This window comes from Gopherus evgoodei, chromosome 1 (genome assembly GCF_007399415.2).
Source record: "Gopherus evgoodei ecotype Sinaloan lineage chromosome 1, rGopEvg1_v1.p, whole genome shotgun sequence".
Lineage (NCBI taxonomy): Eukaryota > Metazoa > Chordata > Testudines > Testudinidae > Gopherus > Gopherus evgoodei.
The window spans coordinates 231,771,657-231,791,834 of record NC_044322.1 but is presented as its reverse complement, the minus strand read 5'-3'; the positions used below and the strand labels follow the sequence as shown (position 1 = coordinate 231,791,834).

Sequence of the window (20,178 nt, the reverse complement as noted above, 5' to 3'; positions counted from 1 at the left end):
ACCATCACGTGTCCTTTCGTTTTGTTATAAAAATAAATGATATCCGGTTTTGCTTCAGCCCCAGAGGTAGAAGCATCTGAGTGCATATATGATAATAGTAATACCGCTTTCCTCTTTTTGGGTACATAACTCACAAGAGTCATATTTTCCTGGAAACCAAACTGAAGTGATCAGGTTTTGCTAATTGGGAAGGAACTGAGCAGGAATTTCAGGCTTGTTCCTTCTCGTTGTGCCAGCCAAAGTTAGGTTTTTTTGGGCAGCAAGTCCCTTGCAAGTCCAACACTGGTGAAAAAATTGTCCCTTGTTGCCTCTAACCATGTTTCTTGCCAGATTTCTTGCTGCTGCTATATTCTCCTCTCTGCCAGCATATATGCCAGAATTTAAAACATACAAAGCTGTGAAGTCACAGCATAGCCAGAATTTAATGCCAGACCTGGCTGATTTTGAAGGCATATAATGCCTGGAAGGACAGCAACCATGTTAAGTCACCAGCTGTTTGTCAATGGTGACACTCTCATAGGGAACAAAACACCTGGGCAGAATACCAATAAACAAATCCCATAGCTCTGAATGGTTGGAAATTGATGGAGTAATAGTAACACTGAATACAAGTCTTCCATGGTCATTTGACCACCACTCCTCTCATGTTTCCCTGCTAGATCTATAAACACCTGCTAATATATGCAGTCCCAAGTAAGAACAAAGTTTGTCTTGAGTGTTGGCTGCCAAGTACTCCCAAACAACTCAGCCCCATACTTGTTAAAATACTGGAGAATAAGATCTAGCATAGCTTGAGTCAAGAGGAAGTTGCAAGCAGGGGAATAGAATATCCTTGGATGCACAATATGGAATGCATGGTCAATCCTGGAGCACGAGCAGGATGTTTCTGGAGGCATCCGTGCTCTTTTTTTTTTATTTGCTGGCATCCGTGCTATCTTTCCCCATTTTTCAGCTTTGTTCTTGGAGAGGTAAAAGTCTGCAGGCAGATCCTGATTTTTACTGCCCAGCAGTATCGCTAGAGTCGCTTTCCTCAGTGATTTCATCTTCCAGTGCTTCCATGCCACCACCCCGTACTGCAACCGCAAGCTCTCAGTCAGTGTCATCGCCATTGGACAGCCTGGTGTCAGAAACATCCATTTCCACTGCGAACATTCTCAGGAGCCCTCCATGAGACCTGGCTCCTCTTGCCCTCTTGTCTGACTCCCAGGAGAAACACACAGCCAATGGAGCTTTCAAACACAGCCACTGCCATTGATGGTAACAGGACATCTGGAACTGCTTCTGTCAACAGCAAGTCTTGCCAACAGTAGCAAGCCTTTTCCCCATCCACAGCATCTGTCAAGTGAGGGCTTGCCAGGAAATGTATCTGACAATTATGTCTTCCCCAGAAACTCTTCCTAGCATGTCAATTTGACAGCATCATTTTCAAAGAAACTCAAGTTTGCTGGACCTTTGTGATTATACATGAGACAAATGTTACCTGCGGTCTCAGACCCTACACCAAGGTCTTTTGGGGGCATATTTTTTTGAAAAACAAAAACCACTGAAACGATGATAAAAACAATGCTGAAAGAGTCATATAATCACATCATAACTGCTGCCTCGAGGTATAAAAAGAACAGTCTGATGCTAGAACACCTGCATAAATAATTTGTGGTCTAATTAACACCAAAACTTTGAGTGACTTGTTTCTACACTAATACCTCAACAGGCATGCAGACAAAATCCATGCTAACAGGTTGTCCTCATTATAATCTAAGACTCGTTGAAGAATGAGGTGGCAATGGTTTGTCTACCATTTAAAAAAATGTATGTGTTTGGAGATCCCCCAAAGACCTTGGACGTTTAGTACTTTCATCTTCCCCATTGACTAACACAGAGAGGTTGAACTGATCCCATTACCTTTTTTTACACACTTTTTCCCTACTAAAATCCATGATGGATAGAATAATAAAACCAGAGCAGAAAGATTGACTTCAGCCTAGTTTGAGAATACTTAATGTATGTACAGGAAGAGGTTTGGCACAAAAAATATTTATATTTTTGGCCACGCTGGGGTCAGATAGATCCCAAAACAGTGGGACGACAGCTGGTGCTAGCAAACCTGACTATAATGTACATGCCTTTACTACTATTATACATATACAAACACATACACACACTCATATATGCACATAGTGTGGTGCATTATAAATGATTCATCAGCATTTATATCAATATATATACTACATAAGTGTAGAGATGATAGCCCTGTGATAAACTGCAGAGCTGTATCATCAACTTATTTATCTCACAGCTTTGAAAACTCTGCCTTCTAGTCCATCCTCCTTGGGGCTTATTGTAGTATTTCAAATCCTTCAGCAGCTTCAAACAGCTACGATTTATATCTAAAAATCAGCTTGCTAGGCAAGTATTTCTTATTTATACCCATAGGCAGAGCACATAGTAATACCTACACTCAAGATTCCTTAAGTATTTCCATTCTTAACTCAACAATCTGATTTTTAATTTTCTAATATCTTTACATTTGGTCTACAACTTTCAATGTCTGGTGATTTTGCGCAAACACAATTCACCCATTTTTCAAGTACAAAAAGCAACAAAAATTCTACTTTAACAAAAACTTTGAATTGTTTTTAGCAGCTCTAGTAGTTTATGGTATGAAGTTTATGGTCTGGAGATAGCTCTTAGGCTGTATATACATATTTTTAGTGGTCCAGTGAAAATCTGTCTGTAAGGACTTAAAATAAACAGGCTGTATGCACATATTTGAGTTCTGACTTACAATAATGTGTTTTTTGCTAATATTCGCTCACTGTTTTATTGGCACGGAACTGGTAGGCTTATATAAATTGACTGTAATTTCACATTCAGTGTGCAGGTGCTCTTTCAGAGCCCTCTCATTCCATAACAAATTTTGAAGGTGCATATGAATATATTCCATACAGGCCTATTGCTACAGGCAGATAATATGGGATAATAATGCACACACAATACCCTTGAACATATACCTGCCTAATATTTATTTCAAAGCATAAATTCCCAAGCCCCCAGGGAATGAACATTAATTACAAAAATTTATCTGTAGTGACATTCTTGTAATGCAGCAAAAAGATAGCACGTGTCAGCAAAAGGATAGTGTATGACCTTGCAATCCCTCATGTTATCTTCACCTGTGCCCACTATTTATCTTTTACAAAAAGCCTCATTATAAACATTCAGGGTGGGAATTTTCAAAAGCATCGAGTGTTGACCCAACACTGCTCCTGCTGAAGCCAATGACAAACCCATATCCATTTCTCTTAGGCATGTCTAAGTCTCCTATCACCGTAGTATCTGAGCACCTTATAATTTTGAATGTATTTATCTTTAGTGAGGCAGGGAACTCCTATTTTCCCCATTTTGGAGATGGGAAACTAAGGCACAAAGAGATTAACGATTTGACCAATGTCATGCAGGGTGTCAATGGTGAAGCAAATACCTGAATCTGTACCTCCTAAGTCCCAAGATGGCTCCCTAACAACTAGGCCATCCTTGCTCTCACCTCCCACTAACTTCTACATAGGCAGAGTTAGACCAGCACTAGTTGCTTTGGAAAATTCCACCTCAACAATGAAAACTTCAGGTCTTCCAATACAAGTTTGAAACTATTGTATTTTTAAGTTTTATCAAAAATAAAAATAAAAAATAGTCTCCTCCAGACCTAACATTTTTCTCCCTGTAGTTTTCCTTCCTTCCCCCACCAACTCTCACTTCAGTATTATATTCATCTTACCCCTTTCATGTTGTTCACTCTCCTCCTCTTTCCCCTTTGGCACCCCCAGCTTCTCCTCCCCAACTTTCCCCATGCTTTTGTTCTTTTGAAAATGCTTGTTCATTAACATATTCTATCTAGCATCTCCAAAAACACAAACCAAAGAAAAGATTTGGCAAAACTAAAGTAAAGGAGAGAAAAAAAAGAGGAAAACAAAGGAGTTGCTACTCTTCTGAGGGTATCTGCCAATTTTAACTCCTTTCTATAAACAGCACTGAATTCAGAAACAGTGAACAGATTTAGGATATTAAGTTAATAGTGGCCCTGGCAATGAAAGTCCCTTCTCTTTCATAAGCATCTAAATCCTCACATATATAACATAACAACAAAAAAAAGAAAAATGAAAAAAATTAAGGGTGCATATGCAAAGCAATTAAACACTTGTGCCTGGCCCATGTCAGCTGACATGGGCTCACAGGGCTAAAAATTGCTGTGTACATGGTTTGGGTTCCAGACGGAGCCAAGGCTCTGGGAACCCTCTGGCCTTACAGGGTCCCAGAGCCCTGACTCCAGCCTGAGCCTGAACATCTGCAACACAAATGTATAGCCACACAGACAAGTCTAGCAATAGGGCTAGTACACAGTTTCTTCTACAACATAACAGCAACAGCTGTGCTTTCAAATGTATTTTCCCAATAAGTCTTCATTCCCACAAGACTAAAACAGTATTTACACCTCTTTTTACCACATTCTCTATACTTAGACATTCTGAAGTGTCCTAACAAAAATGTTGCAACCCTGTGCTCACGATTTACACTTAACATTTCAAGTGCACTGTATGATCTCTGTTATACAAACACTAATTGCTACTGTAGTATGCATAGGCGCCAACTTCTGCTCGCGCCGGTGGGTGCTTGACCCCCATCTGCCCCAGCCCTGCCCTGACTCCACCCTTTCCCCACCCCTGCCCTACCCCCATTCCAACCTCTTTGCCAACTCTGCCCTCTCTCTCCCCTATTCCAACTCCTTCCCTAATCCCCACTCTGGCCCCACCTCTTCCCCACCTCCTCCCTTGAGCGTGCCACATTCCTGCTCTTCCCCCTCCCTCCCAGAGCTTGCTATGCCACCAAATGGCTGTTTGGCTGTAGCAAGCGCTGGGAGTAGATGGAGGAGATGGGATGCAGCACGCTCAGGGGAGGAGGTGGAGGTGAGGTCGGGCGTGGGGGCAGGGAGAGGAGCTTGGCCATGGGCGCTGTAGCCCCGGACCACCCACGGAGTCAGCGCCTATGGTAGTATGCAATATGGCAGCATACTGAATATAGATCAAGTTGAAAATACAGTCTAAAAAGGATTTATATAGTTTATTCTACATTCAAATGAATATTCTGTCAGATATATACTTATGGAAGTTTCTTAATTTAAATATAATCCTGGGAAAGTGATGGGGAGGAAAAGTTGCTGCATACATAGATTGTTTCAAGTTCTGGCTCATGATATGCTCTATGAGACTAAGTCAGTTATAGAATTGGCTGTATAATTATTTTCTGCAAAAAAAATTAAAGTTTTCAAAAAAATTTCACATCATTTTGGTCTTTTAGTAAAAAATAAAAATAAATAAATACACAACTTCCTTACTAGGCCAAATTTACCAGACCACTTTAACTGTGTCTGCATCAGAGTCATTATGTCTGAAAACAATGAAGTGGCATGCACTAAATCGGTTCCCACATCCCTCAAAAGGTGATGGCACATGCAATCGCCCATATATAAACACAGCTATTAGGGCTGTCGATTAATCACAGTTAACTCACATGATTAACTCAAAAAATTAATTGCAATTACAAAAATCAGTCCTACTTCTTGTTCAGCCAATCACTAAGACAAACAATTTTGTTTATATTTACGGGATATAATGCTGTCCGCTTCTTATTTACAATGTCACCTGAAAGTGAGAACCAGCATTCGCTGGCACTTTTGTAGCTGGCATTGCAAGCTATTTACGTGCCAGATATGCAGAACATTTGTATGCCCCTTCATGCTTCAGCTACCATTCCAGAAAACATGTTTCCATGCTGATGGCGCTTGTTAAAAAAAATAATGTATTAATAAAATTTTGACTGAACTCCTTGCAGGAGAATACTATGTCTCCTGATCTGTTTTACCTGCATTCTGTCATGTATTTCATAATATAGCAGTCTCGGATGATGACCCAGCACATGTTGTTTGTTTTAATAACACTTTCACTGTAGATTGGACAAAACTCAAAGAAGGTACCAATAGATAGATACAGCACTCGACCCAAGGTTTAAGAATCTGAAGTGCCTTCCAAAATCTGAGAGGGATGATGTATAAAGCATGCTTTCAGATGTCTTAAAAGAGCAACACTCCAATGCAGAATCTACAGAACCCGAACCATCAAAAAAGAAAATCAACCTTCTGCGTGGCATCTGACTCAGATGATGAAAGTGAACATGTGTCAGTTTGCACTGCTTTGAATCGTTATCGAGCAGAACCCGTCATCAGCATGGACATATGTCCTCTGGAATGGTGGTTGAAGATGAAGGGACAAAGCAATCTTGAGCACATCTGGCGCGTAAATTTCTTGCAACAACGGCTACAGCAGTGCCATGCAAACATCTGTTCTCACTTTCAGGTGACATTGTAAATAAGAAGCTGGCAGCATTATCTCCCGCAAATGTAAACAAACTTGTTTGTCTTAGTGACTGGCTGAACAAGAAGTAGGATTGCACGGACTTGTAGGCTCTAAAGTTTTACATAGTTTTATTTTTAAATGCAGTTATTTTTGTACATAATTATACATTTGTAAGTTAAACTTTCATGATAACGAGATTGCACTACAGTACTTGTATGAGGTGAATTGAAAAATATTTCTTTTGTTTTTTTACAGTGCAAATACTTGTAATCAAAAATATGAAGTGAGCACTGTACACTTTATTCTGTGTTGTAACTGAAATCAATATTTGAAAATGTAGAAAACATCCAAAAATATAAATAAATGGTATTCTATTATTAACAGTGTGATTAAGCATGTGATTAATGGCAATTAATTTTAACACGCTTAATGTTTTTAATCACTTGAGATCCCTAACAGCTGTACATTTTGTGCATTTGTGCTTCTGTTTGTTTTGCATGCAATGAAACTTCCCCCAGGATTTGAAAGTTGTACATTATTTCCCCCTATTGTTAATTATGCATATTAAGTTCCTCAGCAGACTACTTGGTTTGCAAAGTTTTCACCTGAAATTTCATGCAAATCATAGGTGGTGAGTGAGGGAATTAGCTGTGGACTCTGCAGATGAGGTTAAACTCACACACTGCTCCCCACCTACCCATACCCTGGCAGAAGCATGACTACAAAACCCAGTGAGCTGAAACTCAGTTTCCAATACCCCTGTATAAAAATAACCTATGAAAGGGAACACAAGCCCCTTAATGATTAAAAAGTGTACTGTACACGGTACTAATAGACATTTTATATACATTCATATCATTGTGGCACCTAAAATGTCAAAGTGGTGTACAAAAACCACAGGAAGATAAAGCCTTTCCCAAAGGGTTTATAAATGAAATAAGAAAAACACACTCAAGACAAAACAGAATGTTATGCTACTGTTACGTACAAATCTAGTTACTTTTTTCCTTTGCCCCTTTTCCCCAACACCCCTCTCACTCTCCTCCAACTAGCTCTCTAGTCCCTCTTCCTTTCCATCCAGCAGCTCCTTTGTGTCCTTCCTTGTACCCTGTCCACCCTACAGTACATATTCAAGCACAATTTGAGAACCTGGGGCTGGGAAAAGAAGGGAGAAAACAGCCAGTGAGAGGGTGACCAAGTTATTGAAAGTATCTGAGAGTATGGACACCCTCCCCAGGCCCAGTGTCTCACATAGCCTCACCCGCCCATTATTCCCAGTAGATGCTGCTGCTCTCCAGAGAGATTGTGTCTTTCAGATTTTCCTTCTTCAGCTAGGATTTCCTGTTTGCAAGGGCTCACTACATACCATTATTTCATGACATGCAATATTACTGCTTATTAGTTTTACCATGGTAGTGCCTAGAGACCCCATTGTACTAGGCACATTTCTAATACATAATAAGACTGTAAACTTTTCAAGGCAAGGACAATTTAAATAGCAAAGGCAGACACCAGGAAGCACAGACAGCTTGCCCAAGGTCACACACAGGTCAGTGCTAAGAATCAAGGATGCAACTCAGGTCTCTTTGGTAATAACTTAATATTTGCACTTTAAAAAGGATACTAACAGAACAGTCTGAAAACAATATAAATCTTACCAATAATTGATATAGGCTTTCTGGCAAAACGTAGTCTTCCCTTAAAGCCAACATATTTACTTCTGCAACCAGCAGACCATAGCCGCACCAAATATTCAGCACCAAAAAACACCACCAGAACAATTTCCTGTTGGAATTAAAAGGAAAAAAGATGTGATTAACTTTAAAAATTAACTCACAATTTGCATTTTCCATTTCTCTCCTGTGACTTGTCAAGCCACCTCCTGAAAACCAAAAAGCCAACAGTAATAGGGTTGTGTTCAATTCTTTTTCAGAGGGCAAATTTTAAAAAATGGAGTATACTGCCAGCAAACTATTTGTGGAGTAAGGTACCAGTCAGCATAAATAAGTTGTTTAACAGAAAACTCAGAGCTAAGAGTTATTCTAATCCCTCTAGGCAACACCATAGCAGTGGACTCGGAGGGAAGTCACAGTTAAGTTTCTTCCTCTGTTTAGTTACTGTTTCTAAAAGTTGAAAATAGAAGGATTGAAAATGGAAAACAGACTTATTCATAAGATTAGCAAAAATACGAGCTAAGAAACATAAGGATTTTGAAGACAAGGGGTGGACTACATGAACATAACAGAAGTCCAGACATTAACTTTGGTATACACAGGAAAATATAGTACATCAAAAATGTATTAGTAATCTAGGCTTATTATTGTTTATCTACATTTACTCTGTTTAATGAAAATTCTGACACCAGCTTGTAATCAAAAATTAGTTCACCCAGGAAAGAGCCCCTGGGAAATTATTTCTGTGCTTTGAGACAAAAGCAGATTTGGTGAGGACTACAATTTGAATTTAGGTTACTGAAGAGTTCTCTGCTTCTTTCTTGCTTTCCTTTACCATGTCAGTGCATTAGAACAACTAGAAGACAAATTGCCAGGATGCCTTCCAGCTGAAACTGTACCCAGTTGACTCAGACATACATTTACTATACAACTTCCTGTTCCACAAAGAGCTTTGGAAAATATTTACATTTTCATTAAAATATGTCTGCAATCCATTTTAGGAATTGCAAGGTACCAATACACTTACATCACATCACAATTTTCATTAAATACTGATAGCTATCTGTCCTGGTACTTGGTGCTCTGAATGGCACAGCAGAGATCAAAGCATTTTGAGACTAGGCATAAAACAAATACTTTGGATAAAGTATTAACTGAACTAATACTCAAACTCCAACCCAACTTTTGGTGTTTGACACAGCTAGGTTACCAAGTCTCCTTCACTTCCTGGCTTTGGCTGGAATGAAAAGCAAAAGGAGCAAACACAAGAAATCTTTCTGCTATTCTTGTGTTATTTCTATCCTAATTAAAAAAAAGGATTAGTAGAAATCTGACAATGTGCAGTACAATTTGCTGACAAAGAAGGCTGGGAGATAACATTCAAAATTATGATGCTGGCCTGTTTTATTCAAGACAATGTTTTCCAAAATATTATATGAAATGTTCTCCTGGGCTTCTATAGAGAATCAATTACTCCTTTTAAGTTTGGTACTCTTGGTTCTAATCACACAAGTCAATAAAAGCAAAGAATCTCCAGTTCTTTAAGGAATGTGATTCTGAAATGTAAGGGAACTTGCAAAATTCTGCTTATGAGTCAAGTTTTCATTTTTTTAATAAACTTAACAACTAATGTTCATACACACGGAGAGAGCTCTATATGCATACAAAGCTATGCAAAAATTCAAAATCAAAGTTTACAGACTTGAATCTCTTTTAGAATCCAAAATTGTACAATTCTCCCATCAACTCACTTGCGTCTAATTACACATTCACTGAAAGGAATGTGGTCTGTTTTGTTAACAGATTCATGGATTGCAAGATTAGAAGGAACAATAGTGATCATCTAGTCTGATCCTGTATAACACAAGGCATAAAACTTCCCCAAAATAATTCCTTGGGCAGATCTTTTAGAAAAACAGCCAATCTTGATTTAAAAATCATCAGTGATGGAGAATCCACCCTGACCTTAGGTAAATTGTTCCAGTGATTAGTTACTCACTTTAAAATTGATGCCATATTTCCAGTCTGACTTTGTCTAGCTTCAGCTTGCATTCATTGGATCGTGTTATACCTTTCTTTGCTATATTGAAGAGTACATCATCAAATATTTGTTCCCCACAAAGGTACTTAGAGATTAATCAAGTCACCCCTAATCTTCTCTTTGTTAAACTAAATAGACCCATGGAACTCAAATCTATCACTATGAAGCATATTTTCTAATCCTTCAGTCAATCTCATGGTTCTTCACTGAACTATCTCCAATTTATCACATCATTATGGGCACCATTACCGGACACAGTATTCCCCCAATAGTCACACCAGACCAAATACATGAGTAAAATAAATTCTCTACTCCAACTCAAGATTCCCCCAATCCATCCAAGGACTGCTCCATTCCTTTTGGCCACAGTGTTGCACTGGCAGCTCACGTTCAGCTGATAATGCACCACAACCCCCAAATCTTTTTCAGAGAGTCACAGCTTCCGAGCATAGAGTCCCCTATCCTGTATGTATGGCCTACATTCTTTGTTCCAAGAAGTACATATTTACATTTAGCCATATTAAAAACATATATTGTTTGCTACCACTAGTTTACCAAGGCATCTACACCGCTTTGTATTTGTCACCTGTTCTCTTCACTATTTACCACTTGTCCAATTTTTGTGTCACTTACAAACTTTCAAGGATGATTTTATGTTTTCTTCCAAGTATTTAATACAAAAAAAAATGTTAAGTAGTGTAGGGCCAAGAACCCATCCCTGTGGGACCCCCTTAGAATCAGGAATTTCCTAATTCCTCAACTACATATTGAGACCTATTAGTTAGCCAGCTTTTAATCCATTGACTGTGTGCCATGTTAATTTTACAAGTTTTCATCAAAATATCATTGAGTACTAACTCAAGTTTTGCGTCTGATGTGTTACTTTTACATTACATGTCAGCTAACATCACATACTAGAATGCCCACTATAACCAAATAATTAAGAGCAATAGGATAATCACTGTGTTAAAGCAAGTGCATCTTGGCAACCTTTCAAGTGAAGCGGGCTGAATACAGATTCTTGCAGAAACTACCAATGCTATCCTTACCACGAGTCAGACGTGTTCTCTTGAGTATAATGGGAACACATCCTACTTCTCTAACCCCACAGGCTGAGCTGGTGGGGTAGCAGGAGCAGTCTCAACTGGGAGAGCATTTGGGAACAGCTGCATGCCCCATCTTCACACCTGGAATGGGATTCATCTCTCTGAACAAAGCCTATTCACCCTTAGAATTCCATATAGTCAAAGTATTTTAGAGGATGAAAGGTGAGTAAAAGAGTGATTACACAAGCCTAATAATTATGATTGAGTTGTTAACTTTGGAATCAGACCCCCAGGAAAAGGATATATATATATACACACACACACTGTCCTGCTAGAATATCACCTGTGACCAAAAATAAGACTCCTTGCAGCAGTAAGATGTACATCATGTAAAGGAAATTTATAGCTCAGAATTCACAATACCTCCCAATATGATTAAAAATACACTGCACCAGAGAAGCAGCTGAACGGAATGAATGCAGCTGGAGTGATTAAAGTGCACACATGAAAAAGGCAAGTATTTTCTTAGCTGCAGCTGCGTTTTAGGTGGAGAGTATATACAAGGCTCTCTTCACTCTTTTTACTGGCATATTTAGGTGCTCGGGTAAAAGGAGGAAGCAGGACGGCTAAATGAATAGTGTGCTCATGAAGATTCAATCAAGGAATGTCAGCTCAAAACAATGAAGCCTCAGAAGCAAGCATAGTGGTTTAATAGTCCCAATGTTTGCACACGTGTGCTTATGTCCGAAATTTAATCTGATAACCTGTCTTCAAGGTTTTCTTGTCCTTAGAGTTGAAAATGTCAAGTTAACAACCTGCTTAATTTAAATGACTATTCAAAGGCAATGAAAGTCAACCAGCACTGAGCATGTGCACTTCTCATCCTAAACTCACTGTTATAAGCAATAGAGATTAAATCTGAAACTAGCTGGCTGAAAATATGTATCACGTGGAAGAAAGAGCCATGCAGATTTTCTGTATCTCCTGCACTATCAGCTCATTTTGCTTTGAACAACATGGATTTGTTTTACATATAATTGATATGTTTACTAGAAAAATTGACAATCTACATTTGAGAGATCCATTGCAAAGAAATGGCACTGACTACATATTTTAGAGCACTTGTGATGTATCCAGAATTTGCTGATGTCACACCAGGAGTAATTTTCTGGTCCTCTAGTTTATCAACACATTTTATTTACTATAGATGATGGAATTTTAATCATCTGGTTAATGAGGGAAGCGACAACTCTGCTCCATTGTCCTGACATGTTGCCATTGAGTCTGGAATTCATCTGTGGGGGTGTTGCATAGAAAGTTTTATCTCCTTAAATACACTTAGGTGGATGAGACACTGTCTAGAGTACAGTCGAATACATTCTGACCTACTGTGAATATAGCAGTACTTAAAACAAGGACTGTAAGATACTCTGAAGAGCAACCTTAAAATCCAGCTTGAAAGAAACCATTAATTTGGTCAAGATAGTATTGCCCGGAGATAGAAGTCCTTTATTAATTCATAGACCCAGGCAGCAGTGCAAAATTCCTCAAATTAATCCACCTACATGCCTCAATCCTGACCTGAAGAGACTACCTCTAGCTGGAAGGGAAAGGGTATAGTCTGGCTTTTCAGTGGCATCTATCCAAAGTGAATACCCTCTTCTAAATTATAAATAATCATATACTCTTTCTTAATCTCTCAATTTGGGAGGCTCAGACTAGTGTGGGTTTCAATTTTTTCTGCTCTTTTTTCCCCCACTTCTCATTCCCAACTAAATTAAAAAAAAAAAAAGTCTCCTTGGCCAAATCTTGTGGTCTTAAAGCAAGCAAACTCCCTCTGATCTGAATCTTTAGTTCACTAGTTAACTAGAATAGGAATCTAACTAAGAATGTCAAAATTTGGTCCTCTGTTAATAACTCTTATAGTAACATTTTCTATTTCAAAGCGGTTGTTTTCTGTTTGAGCAAACTGTAGTACACATTGCAATCAGCCTATAGAGTAAATTCATGGACACTCTGGCTCGGAAGTTTTTACCTCCCAAAAGCAACGGAGCCAGAGTGTCCATGAAATCCACTAGGGACACTGCTATAGCTAAGCAAGTTTATGTGGACGATGCTCAAATACAACAGAGATGGGCAGGAGTACAAAACTCTAAGACAGACAGAAAGGGTTCAATATTAAAAAAAAAATCCTAAAAATAGACGTTAACCTTTAGAATGAAAACAAACAGTAAATTTAAATTCAAAAAGAGTTATTACAGAGTAAGATAGGAGTAAAATATGGAGGTCTCTTAACCATGAATAGAGAGGTCCCCCTACTCCAAAGCACCCAATAAAAGTTGTTTACAAACATTTGGAAGTGAGGTCATAGGGCCCAGCTTAGCATTTGAAAATAGCAATGACTTTGAAGTCAAGCTGCCCTTTTCAAACTAGAATGTACGCTATCAGTGAAGAAAAAAATTATTTCCTATCCCCATTTTAATTCAAACCACTATAGCATTAAACATATGATAGCATATTACTAAAATTCATTTTTAAAAACATTGAACAAATATGGTTGTGGATGCAAATATTTATCTATCTCCTCTGAGCCAACAATTTTGTTTGTTTATTCAAAGATTTCAATGTCAACACAAAATGAAACTAGATATTCCTTTATTACATCAGGGGTTTTTAAAATTATGATGTATGTCATTGTAAATAACAATGGTGACCTCTTCTGGTAGAAATATATATGAAAATAGACACTTGGTTCCCAGCAGCCAAAGCAGTCAAGAGATTAACACTCAGAGGGGGATTGTTTGGAAATTAAACTGGGTCCATTTAACATCTTATAGTTGTACAATATCACGTTCATAAAGATCTCAATGCAATTTACATTTTACACAAACTATTAGAATACAGAGATCTCTCTATTCCCCTCCTTTTTCTCTGCCCTTCAAATTAAATATAGAGTAGTTTATTACTTAACACCCCTACACAGAGGAAATGAATGAAGATGAAAATGAAGGGAGTCAGCAGAACTTAGAATATGGATGGTATTATGCTTCCCATACTCAAAAAGAATAAAATATGTATTCTGATTGTAGAGCATTTGTTTCCAATTAAGGAAAAACAACAAATGCAGATCCTGATCCTGCAAGTTTTTCTGCAATGGGTGAGTCCTGCACCCATGAGTCCTGCACCCACACGGAGTCCCACTGAAGCCAGAGAAGCTAGCAGGATTAGGCCATAGCATCGTCATGACAGAGATAGAGATCTCAAGAGCACACAGTGACTCACTAATATTCTGTATCTGAAATAAAACACAAAGTAACAGATACCATATCACTCCCCCGGCAGAAAACAGGAGTCTCCTACAATTGATGGTGAAGTTAAAGTAGAATGACAACTTCTTTGAGTTACAGGATTAGATACAAACCTTCCCCCCACCCCCCAGAAAAAACCATCTCACCTGCTCTATCGTCCCCTACGTTTTGTGACATGAGATTATTAAAACCATGGGGTGACAAAGGAATATATTTTTTCATAAGGAAAATTAAGTTTGCGCATGAGTCAAATTCTCAGTTTAAAAAAATTGTTGGCCAAGCTCTCTCTCCTGGACACTTCTGATGGTTTAAAGTAACTCTCCAGCAATTTTAGTTCTTTGCAAGAGAACTGCCCATCAACTGCCAAGTCCTCCTAAAAAGGGAGTAACTTCTACCTCCATGCACTTCTGCAATGTCTGCTCTGAAATGGAATAATTTCCTTCCTCACTCCCACTACTGCTATTCTTTCCTCCAAATCTCCTTTACCTCCCAATAATACCAGGCCCTCAGCCCCTTGCTCTTTCCCAGCATGGGTAATGTAGCTAGTTACAGGCTTGATTTTATTCTACATAAATTAATTAAAATTTGGGGAGTTTTTTGTGTTAAAAAAAACACATTTGTAATTGAGATAACAGACAAATGAGGCCAAAAGAGTAACTGGAAACAGGCACATTCCACACAGGCCATGGTATATAAAATATTTTAATTTTTTGAGTGCAATAATTTTTTAGGAAGTACCAGAATATTCCCTCTGTGACTTTTAATTAACACCACTAAATATAAAACAAATAACAGCAGTCACTGTGTTACCATGATCACACTATCAAGATAATTTCAATATAGCTTTGTGAAGTAATGACTACCCAAGAACACTGTGAGACTATTTTGCTTTTGAACTACCACCTTGTTGATATTTATGGCTGAAAGAAAGCTTTAACCTGATCATACAGTAGGAACCATGAATTGTCATGGAAGAAGAGGAGAAAGGGCTTGAATTACTAGAGTAAATCAGATTTTTAAAAGAATCACAGAATTTAGAAAAGAGGTACCTATTACAAGTAGGTAGGGGAGGGAATAGCTCAGCGGTTTGAGCATTGGCCTGCTAAACCCAGGGTTGTGAGTCCAGTCCTTGAGAGGGCCAGTTAGGAATCTGGGGCAAAAATCAGTACTTGGTCCTCCTAGTGAAGGCAGGGGGCTGGACTCAATGACCTTTCAAGGTCCCTTCCAGTTCTAGGAGATAGGTATATCTCCAATTTTTTTTTAAGTGATCATTAAAAGCAAAGTGAAACAGCTCAGCAAGCAACATTTCAGTAGGGGAAGAAACTACAGTCAAACTTTCACAATGAAATCTGATTAAACAGTAGAAAAGTTTAGCAGAATTTTTTTATCTTTACAGGAGAAACTGGATGGAATTTTGGAAAACATTGGATAATGAAAACTTAGAGCTGACCCACGGTAGAAATCAAGTGCAATGGCAGACAGGGTATACAAAATTGGATATACATTTTTTAAAACAGCAAATGTAGTGAGACTTCCTAATTATTTACCAAAGGAAAGTTTACTACAAGAGTAAAAACCATGACAATTCCTTTTGAAGAGGAAATTATCTGTATTTTTAATTATCTATCACCAAGCCAGATATAGAAGAAAAGCATGAAGACATTATTGGAGCACTAAAATGGGAAATTATTTTAAATTCACGGAGTCTCCATGTTAAAAACAAATTATGAACTCTAAAAAACAAAAACTTTATAATAAAAAATTTGTAGAAAGCATGTTCATGCTGGAAGTAACTAGGATTAGGCTAGAATTAGGTGGCAATAAGGAAAATGGACAACACCAAATTGCACTAAAACATAGTAGTGATACTCTATGATGAAGATGACCATTTATATCATTGATATTACCACCGTTATACAATTGCAACAAATCTTGCATAAAGTCTATCATGTAAGGTGTTAATGGAAAAGTTACAATCTGTCAAGTATGATTAACCTGGTTAAATCCATATATCATCTTTGTAGCTAAAGTTATGAATACTGGCTATGATTTGTCTCTCAAACATGTATTATGTGCCTCAGTGACACTCCCCAGATAGATTTACATCAGGGTTAGACAGCTATGTGTTGATGGCCCATTAAGGACACAACTCACACAATGGGCGATTGAAGACACTCATCCCATCCAGACAGCTCTTCCAAAGGATGCCTCAGACAACGAAGGGCCAGTGACCACCCCGGTGATTCAGCAAAACATATAAGGGTATGTGATGTGGACATACGAGCTTTGACTTCATTTTGGGTCAGTAACTTTCCATACACAGGGTCTGTGGGCTTTGTTTGGGACAGTTGCTTTCCATGCATATGGCATATGATATAAAAACACCCCCTGAGACATCTTCATTTTGTCTTATTTCTGCTCCACTTCCCTGGCCTGTAGATTTACAACTAAAAGGAGTATCTTTAACTATGGACTGAGAATCTTCCAATCTTTTGGAAGTTACCGGAGGGACTCTTCCAAGCCAGCAGTCTATTCCATCACTGCTAGGATGCTGATCTATGAACACTGAAAAACACTTGTGTGTATATGAATCTTTTAGCCACTTCTTTTCTTTTATTAATAAATTCTTAGTTAGTTTACTAAGGATTGGCTGGCAACGTAATATTTAGGTAAGATTTGAGATACATCTACGTCTTGACCTGGGTATAAGTGTCTGATGCTTTGAGATTAGTACAACCTCACTGAAAACCCCATTCACCATATGTAAACTCTCACTATCTTAGACCTGTTTGTCTGGATGGGAACCAAGGGCTGAGATGCCTAAAGAGGATTGTGTTTGGCTTCTGGTTAACCAGTGTGATGCTGTGGAAGCCCTTTGATACTGATACTGGTTTGGTGAAGCTAATTATATAATAAACGAGTTTTGGGGGATTGTCTGCCCTGTTTCTTGCAGTCTGAGCATAGGTGCCAACTCTGTGGGTGCTCTGGGGCTGGAGCACCCATGGAAAAAGAATTATGGGTGGTCAGCACCCACCAGCCACCTGCTGATCAGCTGTTTGGCATGCCATGCTGATCAGCTGTTTGGCAATGGGTGGGAGGCACTGGGGGGAGGGTGTGGAGCAGGGGCAGGAAGAGGTGGAGTGGGAGCAGAGCAAGGGTGAGAAGAGGCAGCGTGGGGGCAGGGCCTCAGGAAAGGGGTACAGTGGGGCAGGGCTCAGGGGCAGCGCACTCACCCAGAAAGAAGAAAATCGGTGCCTATGGCTCTGAGTGTGGCATCCTCAGTGTGGTCCATCCCAGACACCCATCACAATAAATGGAGGATCGCATTATGTCTTTGTTGATAAAAAGCAGATTTCTGCTTCACTGGGTAAGTGGATGGTTGGGAGAAGGGGAAGAGACAGATAGACTGACCAGCCCACTCCACCCCTCCCTGCTTGTGTAACCCACACACCTTCTGGCTGTGGTGTTCTCTCCCAGCTAGTGGCACCAAGACCACTTAAAGAGAGAGATAAAATGAGTCTGCTCAGTGCCAGTTGGGTTTTAGCTCATGTGGCAGAGGCTCATGCACTAAGCTGTAGAGATCCCAGGTTCGATCCCGCCCACCAACGACTGGGGTCTGTCAGCGTTACACTTGTATACCCGGTGAGAAGCAAAAGCTCTTTCTAATCTCAGTCACATGAGATTTAAAAGAGCATCTGTAATAAATATTTGGAAAGAGTTCAAATAAACAGTAGTAATAATAAGGAGGTCTAGTATCAACTATGGGAAATTCCATAATAGCCATTCTCCCACCTGCATTTGGTGTGGGTTATAAGCAAGGGGAAAGCAGGTGAACCCTGTGATATAATTATTTTTATATGGCAAGTGCCAGTAGAACCACTAATCAAAAAAATAAAAATACTTAAAGTGGGAGAAAAACGTCTACGTGTTTATTAAAATGTTAAGTAAAATTAATGTGGACATTAGACCAGCTCAAATTCAGACGTGTATTCCAGCCTCCCCAATAAAGGTTTTTTTTTTTCAAAGAAGTGAAGAGAATTTGTTGGTCTTCATCCAAAGCCCAATGAAACTAGTATCCATATCAAAGAATTACCTCTACAGATACTTAGGGTGTGTCTACACTGCAGATGTAAGTGTGATGTGCAGCTCATATAAACATAGCTGCACTAGCTTTAATTTAGCAATCACACTAAAAATAGCAGTTATGAAGAAGTAGTGTGGACTAGGAACACGCATATGTACACACACCATTCTGGGCAGGCTTGTACAGCCAACACTTAAGCCCTTGCTGCTGCATCCTCATTATATTTTTAGTGAGCTATCTAGATTAACGCTAGTGCAGGTATGCCTACCTGAGCTGCAGTCACACCTTTGATTCCAGTATAGACATATCCTTACATATGCTTTCATCCCTATAGGTTGTCTGTCCAGAACAGTACTGACACATGTTTGCTAGGCAATATACAGAAGGTCACACTGCCAGTGTCTGACTAGCAGTCAAAAATTTCTTTTGTTATAGGCATCCTAGCTTGAGATAAGCCATAAAATCTTTCCACCACACTTGCTTCTCTGTGTTTGTTTTAATAATTCACGTTATTGTAAACATCCTCTGGAGCCAAACTACTGTTTCTACTCTAACAGACTTACCTTGTGAGATGCTCAGTGTTCTCACCTCCAGCTCAATTTCTCTGTCCACATTTAACCCTCACATACTCATTCATTATCATCCTCCCCTAGCATTCACATTGTTCCTTCCCTAACCCAGCATTTACCCAGACACTCCTAATGCTTCCCTCTTATTTTTTGTTAGGTGCCAACAGCATACTTGGAGAATAAGATAAGTCAAAGGCCAAACTCTGAAGAGTTTTTAATTTTAAAAAAATGTGCATACGCACACAGTGAGTGAGTGACATTAAAATAATAGCAATCATTTAGAACATTTTTCTCACCATGAAGGCATAATGCTGTCAGGGGTTAGTATTCATGAACCTCATGCAAGAAGTGGAAGAGATCTGAATTAACAGAAGGAAATGGACAAAGAGATTATCCCAGCCATAGGAGGCATCATGAAGGGATGAAGAGAAGACCAGGAAAAGGACTAATAAGACTAGCATAACTAGCTGTGGTAATTCATTTGGGGTAAGGTGTGATATGACGATACAAGTGCAAGAAGAGACAGAACCTTGAATCTGAGGCCAGGGACCTTATACTTGGTTCTGTAGGCAAGGGGAAGCTTTCCCTTTACTTTTGCGTCAATCCATCATCAGTTTTCCCACGCCCCTTTTTGGTTAGTGGTGAGGTTCTCCTTCTGGCTTTTGCATCGTAGGCTTTTCCCAGTGCTCCCCATCCCCTCTTGGCAGCAGCACTAAACAGACAGTGGTAGCCATCTTGCATAGCTACCAGGAGAGGAAGAGGGAGGAGGCACTGGGAGCCCTTGCAGGAAGAGGGCTAACCTACAAAGTCCAAGAGCAGAGGAAAGGGCAAAGACTAGAGAACCAAGGTCCATACAGGGAAGAATGTGTCTGACTTGAGACTATGAATTATTATCCTTATTCTCTGTGTTTCATTAGCTGGGCTCAAATTTTCATAAGATTTTATTTCAGGTTTTCTCCAGCCAGGTGATTAACTAAAGAGATGAACAGAAGCAAAGCAGGAAACCCCATCACTTACCATTTTCCAGCATGGAACTATTAAACATTTGAG

At 39.1% G+C, this 20,178-nt stretch overlaps 1 protein-coding gene across 1 annotated transcript in view; it reads right to left on the bottom strand.

Moving 5' to 3' along the window:
* The window catches only part of LOC115644557 (potassium voltage-gated channel subfamily KQT member 1-like), a 798,115-nt gene that overhangs the window by 719,458 nt on the left and 58,479 nt on the right, over window positions 1–20,178 (bottom strand). The window contains 1 exon segment of the mRNA XM_030549102.1: window positions 8,066–8,192. Coding sequence (XP_030404962.1) covers window positions 8,066–8,192 — 127 coding nt within the window.